The 11,867-nt window shown below is 45.0% G+C and overlaps 2 protein-coding genes across 2 annotated transcripts in view; one reads left to right on the top strand and one right to left on the bottom strand.

Moving 5' to 3' along the window:
* Positions 1 to 1,405, top strand: part of LOC107191010 (synaptotagmin-7) — a 9,202-nt gene extending 7,797 nt beyond the window's left edge. The window contains exons 4-8 of the mRNA XM_015579931.1: positions 67 to 214; positions 322 to 431; positions 529 to 697; positions 821 to 1,033; positions 1,143 to 1,405. Of these exons, the coding sequence (XP_015435417.1) occupies positions 67 to 214; positions 322 to 431; positions 529 to 697; positions 821 to 1,033; positions 1,143 to 1,243 (741 nt within the window). The 3' untranslated portion in view covers positions 1,244 to 1,405. The remainder of the gene's footprint in view (positions 1 to 66; positions 215 to 321; positions 432 to 528; positions 698 to 820; positions 1,034 to 1,142) is intronic.
* Positions 1,406 to 5,826: 4,421 nt separating this feature from the next.
* LOC107191007 (protein CASC1-like) lies at positions 5,827 to 10,898 on the bottom strand. The gene is made up of 14 exons (XM_015579926.1): positions 10,593 to 10,898; positions 10,350 to 10,536; positions 10,140 to 10,280; positions 9,966 to 10,055; positions 9,675 to 9,874; positions 8,902 to 9,104; positions 8,320 to 8,616; positions 7,994 to 8,155; positions 7,712 to 7,865; positions 7,348 to 7,639; positions 7,148 to 7,243; positions 6,794 to 7,015; positions 6,595 to 6,702; positions 5,827 to 6,031 (listed from the first exon to the last, which is right to left on the bottom strand). The coding sequence occupies exons 1-14, from the start codon at positions 10,709 to 10,711 to the stop codon at positions 5,891 to 5,893; spliced, it is 2,412 nt and encodes an 803-aa protein (XP_015435412.1). The 5' UTR covers positions 10,712 to 10,898; the 3' UTR covers positions 5,827 to 5,890.
* Positions 10,899 to 11,867: the final 969 nt, after the last annotated feature.

Below are 11,867 nucleotides of genomic sequence, written 5' to 3'. Positions count from 1 at the left end.
AGAGAGAGAGAGAGAGAGAGAGAGAGAGAGAGAGAGAGAGAGAGATGCATTCCCGCTTGCTTTCAGGGGAAAGATTTACCGGCGAAGGATTTGTCTGGAACGTCCGATCCTTATGTTCGCGTCACCCTTTTGCCGGATAAGAAGCACCGACTCGAGACGAAAATAAAGAGGCGTACGCTCAATCCGCGATGGAACGAAACCTTTTATTTCGAGGGTAAAAGAATACGAATAGGCGGCTGTCCACGCGGTGTCTCGTGTCCGATCGATACGAATTATTTAAAAATCCGTTTCGACTGTTCTCCATTTATTCTTTGTTTACAGGTTTTCCGATTCAAAAGTTGCAAAGCAGAGTGTTGCACCTACACGTGTTCGACTACGATCGATTCTCACGAGACGATTCCATCGGCGAGATGTTTTTGCCACTTTGTCAGGTAATTTACGTCGATTTCGCGAGCGTTTCCGTTTCTCCGGTTGATCCAGTTTCTTTCCGTCTCGTTAATTTGCTGATCGTTGATTCGATGACCGTAGGTGGATTTCTCGGAAAAACCATCGTTTTGGAAGGCTTTAAAGCCACCGGCAAAGGATAAATGTGGAGAACTGTTGTGCTCGTTGTGTTACCACCCGAGCAATTCCGTACTAACTTTGACCCTACTAAAAGCAAGGAATCTCAAGGCGAAAGACATAAACGGAAAGTCAGGTGAAATAGCACATGACATGTACAAACACGAACAAATGCCCAAATGGCATCGCGTTGTCCCTTTTTTCCTATTTTTCTTTCTTTCTTTCTTTTTCTGCTTCTCACCGATTGTTGTTATTTTAGATCCATACGTAAAAGTGTGGTTACAATTCGGCGATAAGAGAATCGAGAAACGAAAGACCCCTATATTTAAGTGTACTTTGAATCCGGTGTTCAACGAAGCATTTTCTTTCAACGTACCGTGGGAAAAGATTCGAGAGTGTTCATTGGACGTGATGGTAATGGACTTTGATAATATTGGTAGAAACGAGCTGATTGGGCGAATTCAATTGGCAGGTAAGACGATTTCGATAATGGAGACGAATGTGACGTTCTTAATTGGAATGTTTTCCGTTTTGTAGTCCAGTCGTTGATTTCGAGCCTCATCGTAACTTTTACGTTTCAGGTAAAAACGGTAGTGGTGCCAGCGAAACGAAACACTGGCAGGACATGATCACTAAGCCACGTCAAACGATCGTTCAATGGCACCGATTGAAGCCGGAGTAAAGATACACGCGCACACAATACTTGGATCTCGCCTAAGCGAATTTATCGATACACCTTTAACCAAGTACCTCCGGGTCTCTCGAACCTTGCTAAACTCTGATATTCCTTGTCTTCCGACGATACGATACCGACCGAAATCATTCGACTTCAGCGCTGCGAGTTGTTTCGATTTCGACTTCACATGCCGACGAGAACGTATGCATTTCATGGTCTTGCGTTTCTCAAAAATCGCGTCGTCGGGATTGGGATGGGTTTAGCTCGGTCAGCTCTCTAAACAAGAAACGACATGAAATGGATCGGAACAGAATGGTACGGTACGGTACGGTACGGTACGGTACGGTACGGTACGGTACGGTACGGTACGGAACGAAAAAGAAAGCTCACAGTTTTCCAACGTTAAAACGCTTGCGGATTTCGTTTCGTCGAGCGAGAAGCCTCGCCATACGAATTCGATTTCCGTTTGAAGCTTGTCGACGTTTTCATTTTACGATCGACTCGTTTCATATCACGAGCGATGCTTTCGTTCGTTCGGACACCAGGATACTTTCGGCTTCTGTTATTTCATTATTTTTTCATACGCGACAACGATTCTCGGCAAGATGTATATCGAATTCACCTTTGACTCGAACGATAACGAGTTCGTTTTCACACAAGATTGCGTCGTGTCCGCGATGTATACGTAATTTGAGCAGTCAAGACGCTCGAAAACGCGACCGATCGATGTTACTTTCGCGATTTTATTGACATTTACATCGAACGTTATTTTTATGACTATTTTGCACGCGTAAGTACGTACCGAGTACGTAATACCGTTGCTTCGAATACCAGTTGACGCGATTAAGCGTTTTCTATGTGTCGTATATCCGGTGTCTTTCGATTCCAACAACGCAACGGCAGGATGGTGATACGAGCCACCACTGTTCGTCCGAGTTTCCCGTTCACCGAACATACTTTTTCTTCCTCGCGACTCACGGTCGAACGATTAGGAAAAGACCCGAATGAACGTCGAACTCGGCGACTCGGTACTTTGCCCGTTTTCGATTTCAGTTCGTTGTCGAAGGATCAGCTCTCGTCAACATTCCTTTTTTCTTTTTCAAACCTCTTACTCCAACTTGTCTTCCTTCGCTCTGTTCGCGTCTGTATATCGCTTGGTCTTTGTTCGCGAATCTGCCGCGCATTTTCGACCGGTTCTTTTCTACTCGCTGGGTCGCGACGTACTTCCCTTCTTGTTCCTTTCCTCGTCTTTCCTCCCAATCTGTACTTTGAAATTCAACCAATTTTCCTCGGATCGATCGTCGCGATTACATTTGACGATCGATCGGAACAGGACACCGGAACATAAGTAATGTTGAATTCTTACTAGTAGAAAACGATAAAGCAGCGATATTTTTGACGGAACTTTTGTATCGACAAAGTCGGAGTTTTTTGGAAGCGACGAAAATTGTGATCGGTGTTATACCTTGAATTAATCTTAAGCGTTACACATCCAATAGTTTGCTGTTGTTGACGATAACGTAGAACGATCGCAAAGATCGGAACCAGGTTTTGCAAATATTGCGGAATCGCGTGTGTGCATAAACTGTGCTTACGTTCGTGGAGCATGAGTGTGTGTATGCATTTACATTTGCGTTTGCGTGAGCATTTCAATGATGTTGCACGAAAGAATAGACGAGACCGAGCAGCGTGCGATCACGAGCGTCGACGCGCATGGACGCTTCTTCGATTTTGCGTAAATCGATCCGTTCGTGGCACGAACGTGTAACGTGACTTCGCGACACTCGCAACCACGCCAGCGCAGTCGTCGAACATTTATACACTCAACGATTGTTACAAACTAACGAGAAACGAATTCTAGGGGATCGCGGCAACCACATTTCTTCGAAAAATCAAGTTTCACTAAACACGAACGAATACAGGATCGGGATCGGGATCCTGATCGGTACCGGCAACAGAACCAAAATCGAAAGTCGAATTTACGCGCGATACGTGTAACGAGGAGCGAAATGCACGCGCGATATCGGCTAAAGAACGTGTCGTTGCGAACGCTCGAAATTCGTCTTTAGACACCGATAAACCATATGAACGCGTGACTATAGCGTGATTCGCGTTGCTTTAGACTCGGAGAGATACGGTGTACGTAACGCAACGCAACGCAACGCAACGCAACGCAACGCAAGGCAACGTAGCGCGACGCGAGGAGATGCGGCGCACGAGATTTTAACACGTTTAGCGTATTCGCGTACACGCATCGCATAAGTGTACATCCAAGTATCGACTAGCACGAGAGGAAACCGTTAGACTAACGTTTGTATGTTGTGTAGTCAGTGTGTTATACCGTTGCACGCAAAATGCAAAATTTCGAATGGAAAATTTTGATTTCGCGTTAAATGGGACGCGTTAAAATGATGTCGTTCGGGCCAAATCCTTGCTTACGAATAATAGTCGCGTTATTCGGTCCTACGTTGTACGATCGACAATGTGGGCAAGTCGCCGATCCGTACGGACTCTCTACGGACTTGCTCGTCGACGATGTAGAAGCGTTTGCGAAAAATTATTCCGTTCGAGACCGCACGATCGAATCAAGTGCCAAACCTAACCGCGGACCTCTGATTTTCTTTTATCGTCTCGCACCGTTCTCGAACGACTATGAATCCCGAGAGTCGAGGAAGACACAGCGTAACAGGTGCTTGCTCGCGACTCGAGTACGTTGCGAGGTTTTTCCGTCGAGCGTCGTAGACCAGTGTACATACATACATACATACATACATACATACATACATACATACATACATACATACATACATACATACATACATACATACATACATACATACATACATACATACATACATACATACATACATACATACATACATACATACATACATACATACATACATACATACATACATACATACATACATACATACATACATACATACATACATACATGCATACATACATGCATACATACATACTCTTACATACATAGATATGTACATACGTGTACGAGTGTGGCGGTGATAACGGAACGCCAGAGATTCGTCGATCGAGCAGTAGGTAGGGAACGTTTGCGATTTAACGTGTTCCGTCGCGATATTAGAGCGCGCGTTAATTCTAAAGATTTTTAGAGCAAAACGAATCGTCGAGATACGTAGGGTATACAGCTAAGTACACGTTAGTTCGAACTGGATGAGAATTGGGCCTTATACCATGGATTACCTCAATCGTAAACAGCTTACGAATCAAGTTCGAGTTTGCGATAACGTTAGTGAGCGTTAATAGGATTTTAATACGCGCGAAAACGCGTCATTGCTCGACGTTTACGAGCTTAGCGATGGAATCCCATTATCGGATCCGAGCGGAATCGATGGTTCAGCTAATCGGTAACTATGTTTGTGCGCGACACACAACCTTCTTCGAGGAACGATACCATTCGCCCTCTTCGTGCTTTCGGATTTCGCCCGGCGGTATCGATTCGCCGGAGCAACCGAAACGAGAAAACAAGGAAAGTAAAAAAAATGGAAAAATCGCGGACTGTTACTTTGTCAAAGTATCGGTATGTTTTATCTGTGCGTCTGTTGCTTGCGTGTTTCTGTGTTTGTGCGCACGGGGGACGAAGATAGAGGAGAGTGGAAAGAGAGAGATAGTGCGTGCATGCATGGTGTGTGTGTGTGTGTGTGTGTGTGTATGCGCACGAGCGTTGCAATTTTCATAAAATTAAAGTGCGCGTCAGTGCGTTGTTACAGACAGAAAAGAAACAAGGCGATTTGGAACGCATATCAAAGGATCGGGACGAAGGTGGCAAAGAATATAGGGAAACACGTAGTTAGAGAATTTATCGGATACAAAGTGGTGCATGTAGCGTTTGCTCGCGGGATACGTGGAAGAGGCGCTTGAAGGTTTCGATGAAACCAGATATCGCCTCGCGAAGCAAAAGAACGGCAACCCGTACGGGCAAAATCGGTCGGGACGATTACTTTTCCAGGTGCTAGAGTTAAGTCTGGATTAGCAGCACTCTATATTTTTTAGTTTGGTACCGCATACATATACGTTAACAATCTCGGTCGTGCCGAAAGAACAGACGAAACGACTAATATTATGTACTCGTGGACGTTAATCGGGCAAAGAATGAAGCGAACAAGTGTCGTATTATATTATTAGAACAATGTCGCATTTCCGGCGGTGCGGCGATGTGCCAGCAGCGGGAAAACGTCTGTTGCCCACGTATGTATATGTATATGTATTGTACCCGGGGCCAGTTTCGAGTAGGTACGGGGTACCGGGCTTGGTTGATCTGGTTACGGGATTCACGACGACGGACAGATGTACCATTTCCGTATCGTAGTGTTTCGCTATTGTTACCTTCTTCCCACATACCTTCGGACCATATCCCCGCCCCCGCTCCCACCACCCTGTCGACACCAACCGTTGAAGCGCATCAATTAACTCTAATTGCCGCTTAGCCGTAATCTCGATATCGCTGTGTGTTTCCTTCGAGGTAACGTTTTACGTTCAATTGCAGATCGAACGGAGGCGTTTATTATTTCCTGAATATCGCTTTATGCTCGAGATACGTTACGTATTCGAATAAAAAGAATTTCATTTGGAAAACAGAGTTCAGTGTTTCGTTTCAATCGTCGGAAGTCAAGACGACATGTCGATAACGTTTGTACGCTCAAGGAGTCGAGCAACCGTCGATACCAATTTGAACGGTACTCGTTCGATTAAAAGTCGAGTCTTGATACCAGCAGTGTTTACCGCCAACTGATACAGATCGGCGTAGAACTGTAACGAGAATAGAAACGCGATAGAAGAGAAAGGGGATAAAAGAAGCGATACACTGGCCGAAGTTTCTATAAAGTAACCATGTTTTTTGATAATTTCTTGTAATTATTCCATACGAATGAAAGATTTGTCTTTGGTAGCATTTTGGGATTAATTAACGAAGGCATACACATCGGCTGCAAAAAATAAATATAACATTTATTTAAAAAAAAGAAAAACAAGAAAAACAAGAAAAAACCAATATAATTCAAGTGAAAACAAACTGCGAAATTTCTATAAAATCATTCACTTTTTACACAAGGAAAGTTGAAAATAGGTATATTAATACTGAATGTAACGTCTATTTTAAAAAAATGAAAATACAAAAACAGTTACGATAGAACCATAAAATTGGTGGTACTTTGTCCATAAAGTCATCTTCAATTTTATTGCTGGTGCAAAAAACGTGGTGACTTTATAGAAATTTCGGCCAGGGTAGGTATACAAACATACATACATACATACATACATACATACATTACATGCATACAATAGGTATAGGATCGCGAAAACTGTCTCTTTACCTTGTTATCTTCGTCGTCGAGAGGTAAATCGGAAAATTCCGAGCTGACTTCGGTGCAGCGTATCCGCATTGTTCGCCAAGGCGTTACCAGAAGCGACAGATTCGTACGCTGGTAGCATAGAGGAAGTAAATGGTGGTTGTAGTTACAGTTGTCAAATTGGCGATCGTTGAACGTTGAGAACGAGCAGAAAAGTGATTACCTCTTTGGCTACGCAACCGTGCATCTCTTTGAATTGTAACACGATCTCCCAAAAGTTTCGGGTCGCGTTCCATCGAGACCAGGCAAAGGTGTAGCCGGTCGACAATAGTGCCATGCATTCGCGCAAATGCTTCTCCGCGATCGGATGCTTGGTCGCAAGCCCTTTCAGGTAGCTGATGGCATCCTGTTCCGGAAAGAGATCGCATCCGATCCGTTGCATTCGCTGCGGTACGGGAAATACCTCGGTTCACAGAAGGAACGCCGCGAAAATGTGTATAACGTATGTATAAATGCATACATACGTACGTATATACGCCTAGGTAAACGTATGCATATGTATCTCGGGAGACATTACCTCTATCAGAGTTTCCAACTCGACGTATTCACCGAGTATCCCCTTGAGCGGTGTCGACGAGCCACCGACGAACGAATTCAGACAGACTCGATCCTCCTATACGATCGATACGGAGTCGAATTAACGAGGGACAGAAATTCGAATGTTTTCGATTTCTGCATCGAAAGAATATTTACGAATTGAGAAGTTGTGAAACGTACTCTGACCACGAATTCAGCCTGAATCGTGGCAGCGGTTAGATTGAGAACAACACCTGCATACTCCCGACCGCTTGTTCCCATTTCCGGTTTCAATTCCCAGCTCTGATACGGCAGGTTGGCGAGCTTGTAAGCGGCTAGACCATGCATGCCCAATTTCCCGCTTCTAAACGCGATCGTCTGTTTTTCCTCGTTGTATTTAATATCGTGGATGTCTTTGGTCGACCAAATCTGTTTCTCCGGTATCCAATGGGCGACCAACGGAGGCTCGAACCAGAAAACCGAATCGGGCAACCTGTCGACGAAGACGAAAGCGACCCGTTCGAGAAGTTGACGGTGCGCGTAACGATTCGAATGAAATACGAACTGTACGGTAACCAGCAGAAGCGATTCCATCGCGGTCTCTAGAGCTTTCATCTCCGCCTCGATTACCTCGGGCGTCCTCTCGGAATCCGGTGCTGGTTGCGGTGGCTCGTAACGTCTCGAGAATGCCACGAATCGCGGTTCTTTCGGCAATTCGACTAGAACGTAGAAAAAATGAGACGCGTAGTACATGTGTACCGACAAACAAACCTAACCGAATCGTTCGACAGATCAGTCACGATGATAGTAAGTAGGTACATATCATACATATACTCGGGATACATACGAGTGGTCAAACTGGTGTCTTTTCCAAGATCCTTCGGCTGCGGTGGTTGATGAATAAGATCCACGCGAAACACACCCCCGAGTATTCTATACTTTCGCAAATTGACCTCAGTTTTTTCGCAACGGGTAAACAACATCTTGCGAATCTCTTTTTTAAGCTCCTCTGAAACGATAGCAGGAACCGTGAGGCGAGACGTTTCCGGCACGTTTGCCGAGTAACGAGATTCTAGAGATCCGGTATATGTATACATATAAGCTATACCTATTCTGTATGTAAGTACATACGTACATACATATCTAGCTACCTTGTCCGTTGTGATCTCCTACCTTCTCTTCGCCGAACGATCTCGTTCGGCGTCGGCAAATAGGGTAACAGCTCCGTTTCTGCGGGTAAAAATGTCTCCAACATTTGCTCAAATTCGGATAAATGACCTTTTGCGGACTGCTCCCTTTTCGATTTCTTGCCACGTCTTCCTCTTCTCTGAACACTGGGCGGAGCCGGTGGGTTCTCCATTCTTTCAAGTATAGCTTTCTTTTCTTCCAATCGAAGTCGTCGGTCTTCCGCTTGTTCCTCCCATATTCGAAGTTTCTCTTGGTATTCTCTCCTCGTGAACTCGAGGAGGTCTGGAAAACAGTGATTTCGGGATTTACCGAAGAATGTTGGATTCACGGTATGTATACTTGAACGGTTCGTAGGAGGCTTCAAAGTTCGTTTCGAGAAAGCTTTAGGTTTAGCCCCAACAGCCTGTGGCCATATGCTGCGTGGAGGTATATCTTACTGTTATTATAATAAATTACGTAACAAACAAGTTACGCATTCTATCGATATTACATATGGTAGTGTTCAAACCATAATACAGACAGAGCCGATGATAGTATTCGAAATGCTTTACGAGCATAACAAACTACCGAGAGAACAATCCCATGGACCGCGTAATTCCTCCGGGAGGTCCGGCATTCGACACGAACTCGTCTCAACCGAGTAATGATCGTAAGCCAGCCAGAGTCCACGAATCGCCTTACGATGACAATCGACATCAGCCGGCATTTTGATCGTCAACTTCATCTCCTCGAACGCCACCTCGATCGGCTTACTGTTCAAATAGACGTCGCTTATATGTACACATATCTGGACCCCGAAACCCGGAGCCTGAGTATACATATTATATTAAGTCACATTTATCAAACTTTAGAGGAGAGCAAATCACAGGTGTAAATGCCTTGTAATATTGGAACCTTTCGGTGAGAATTCAACGAGAAATAATCGTTACCATTTTAAACCATTGAATGGACTCGGTCACATAAAGTTTTCTATGCGATGGACTTTGCAGTGTTTTTTGGCTGATTTTTACTTTATTATACAATTAAGAAGTAAACGACTTGGAAGTAAATCATTTTTACTATCGGAGGAAGTGAACAATTTTATATGTAAAACATGTAAAATGTCACTTTTCAAAGAAAATGGACTTGATATAGTCTGGATCCGGGGTCTCGTCGACACATATGTATCATATGTGTATGTATTACGTACGTACGTATGTACGTATGTACGTATGTACGTATGTATGTATAATATGTACATTATGTACATTATGTACATTATGTACATTATAAATACGGTAGAACGCATGTCGGTTCGATGCGAACAGTCGTACGTACAGTAGGTATGATGTATTTATTACCTTTCCTTCTCCGTAATCCGTTTGGTTCCCACGGGTAACGTTATCGGGGCCCAAACACAGCACACCATTTTGTTCGACACGCGAACATACCTGGTGATTTTCATATCCTCTTTTGTCATATTGGCCTCGATGTTTCGCAGCAATCGGTAGCACGCGAGATCTATCCACAACTGGAGTTTTCTCCAGAATTCTCGGGCGATCTACGGACGTCGAAACGAGAGCAGTACGTGGAACGGGGATAGAAAAGGTTGGTGGAAACGAACGAGTTCGATGGCTGCGCTCGCTACTCACCGATTCGCGTTCGTCGTTGTACTGCTGGTACTCTTTCGAGGCGGCATCGTTGGCGGAAGAACGTATGATTCTTTCCAACTTGGACATCAGCTGAAACGAATCGCGCGACGTTTTCGATTTCGATCGATCGTGTGTCAATGAAATTTCTTCTCGCGTGCTCGGCGTGTTACCTACATCGGTGATAATGTCGCACTTTTTCACAATCGTATCCATGCCCGCGTCCTCGTTCTCGATCGACCAAACGAATAAGAACGTGTTCATGTCGGACAACGATCCAGGATCCGGAAGACCATCGCAAGTCATGTATCTGGCCCACTGTAAATCACTCACGATTCAATCGTACATACAGTGTCGCGGAACCGAACCGCCAAGATAGGTACCAACATTTTCCTCCAACTGTAGAATATGAACGTTGTTCGTGTAAGAGAACCAATGACGAGCAAGAATTGCTCGTGTCACCTTCAATTGTGTTTCACACTTTTCCAACTGCAGCGCTTCCAGCTGCACCGTCTGCCTTTGATTGTACTGTTCCAGCCGAATCTCTTCCTGCATGTCCTTTATCATTCTCTCTCTGTGAAGTAGACAAGACGAAGGTGACGAATCACACCTCCTCCTTAGTCTATCTACCTGATATCTTCGACATCACCAACGCCGTCGCCGTTGCCATCGCCGTCCTCGTCTCCGACGCCTGAACCGGTTTGTTCTTTCGGCGATCCTTTGCGTCCTTTCCGTCCTTTCCGTTTCATGGCTCGGGATCTCGTCGTCTTCGTAACTTTCTTCGCTATCGCTTTCTACATCGATCCATATTGAAAAGAATCGAATCGAACCGCGGAAAGCAAGTTGAGGGAGACATGCTCCGTCGGAACGCTGGCACGTGCGTCACGAGAGACGTCGTGAAAGGAAACGAAATCGAAATTAACCTGTAGCTCACGCCATTTCTCCAGCTGAAATACGCAAGTTCCACGAGTAAGAGTGTGTAGTTGTGCAGATATGTATTATATGTTTATATGCAGATAGAATATCTGTCTCTGAGTAGCTGCTGTTATATCAAAGATAAAACGCGGTGAGGCCTGCCCGTCGACTCGCCGAATTCTTATCGCACCGTAATTTCTTCCCTTTTCTTCTGTCGCCGCTTCTCGTCCTCTCCCTCCTTCACCTTTCTGTCTTCATCCTCCTCCTCCTCCTCCTCTTCCTCTTCCTCCTCCTCCTCCTCCTCCTCCTCCTCGTTGTATTCGTCGTACTGGACTTGAGAAATAATGCTCGGAAGTCTTTCTGTCGGTTGTTCTCCGGTCGACTGCCTGGAAAATCGAGAAAGCAACGTTGGTCTTTCTCGACTGGACGGTATTTACCATCAAACCTCGAAGAAACTTGTTGATCCGACTGCGGCGCTAACTCCAAGGTAGAACGAACAATCGGTTCGCCACCGCTCTGCGGCGAGAACATCTCGCTCTCGTTTCTCTTCGACATGGATAACGACAACGGCGACGACTCTTCCGTTCGTTCGGTAGTGGATGCGTTCATCGTGACGTACGTAACGGATCTCGACTCGTCTCGATCAGAAGAAACGAGAACAACCGCGAAACAACTACGATTCCCTCGAAACAAACAACGAAACAGCGAATAGTCTGTGCCGGGGGTCGGGAAAAGAAGGTTTCGTTGAATCGGAAATTCGTTGATCGAGAAATAAACAACGATGCCGAATGTCAAGATCGAAAAAACCCGAATGCTTGATTGGTGTCGTCACCTGCGACGTTCAACACATGGCGAGCAACCGAACAATGGACGGATGCGTACGCAAAGTCTTAACGGTCTTAACCTTTGAACCGATCGTGCGGAATAGAATCGTCGATAGGTAAGCTGTCGTATCATTTCCGTCAAATTTTTCGGGACCCGTTCATTCGG

Source organism: Dufourea novaeangliae, unplaced genomic scaffold, assembly GCF_001272555.1.
Source record: "Dufourea novaeangliae isolate 0120121106 unplaced genomic scaffold, ASM127255v1 scaffold208, whole genome shotgun sequence".
Lineage (NCBI taxonomy): Eukaryota > Metazoa > Arthropoda > Insecta > Hymenoptera > Halictidae > Dufourea > Dufourea novaeangliae.
This window is presented reverse-complemented; position numbering and strand designations above follow the sequence as displayed.

Excerpts from the sequence above, each read along its gene's own strand:
- LOC107191007 (XM_015579926.1), bottom strand. The coding sequence starts at position 10,711 with ATGAAACGGAAAGGACGGAAAGGACGCAAAGGATCGCCGAAAGAACAA. Across the intron at positions 8,617-8,901 it reads TCCATGGGATTGTTCTCTCG|ACCTCCTCGAGTTCACGAGG; the intron begins GTAGTTTGTTAT and ends ACTGTTTTCCAG. Across the intron at positions 7,640-7,711 it reads CTTCTGCTGGTTACCGTACA|GTTGCCCGATTCGGTTTTCT; the intron begins GTTCGTATTTCA and ends CTTCGTCGACAG.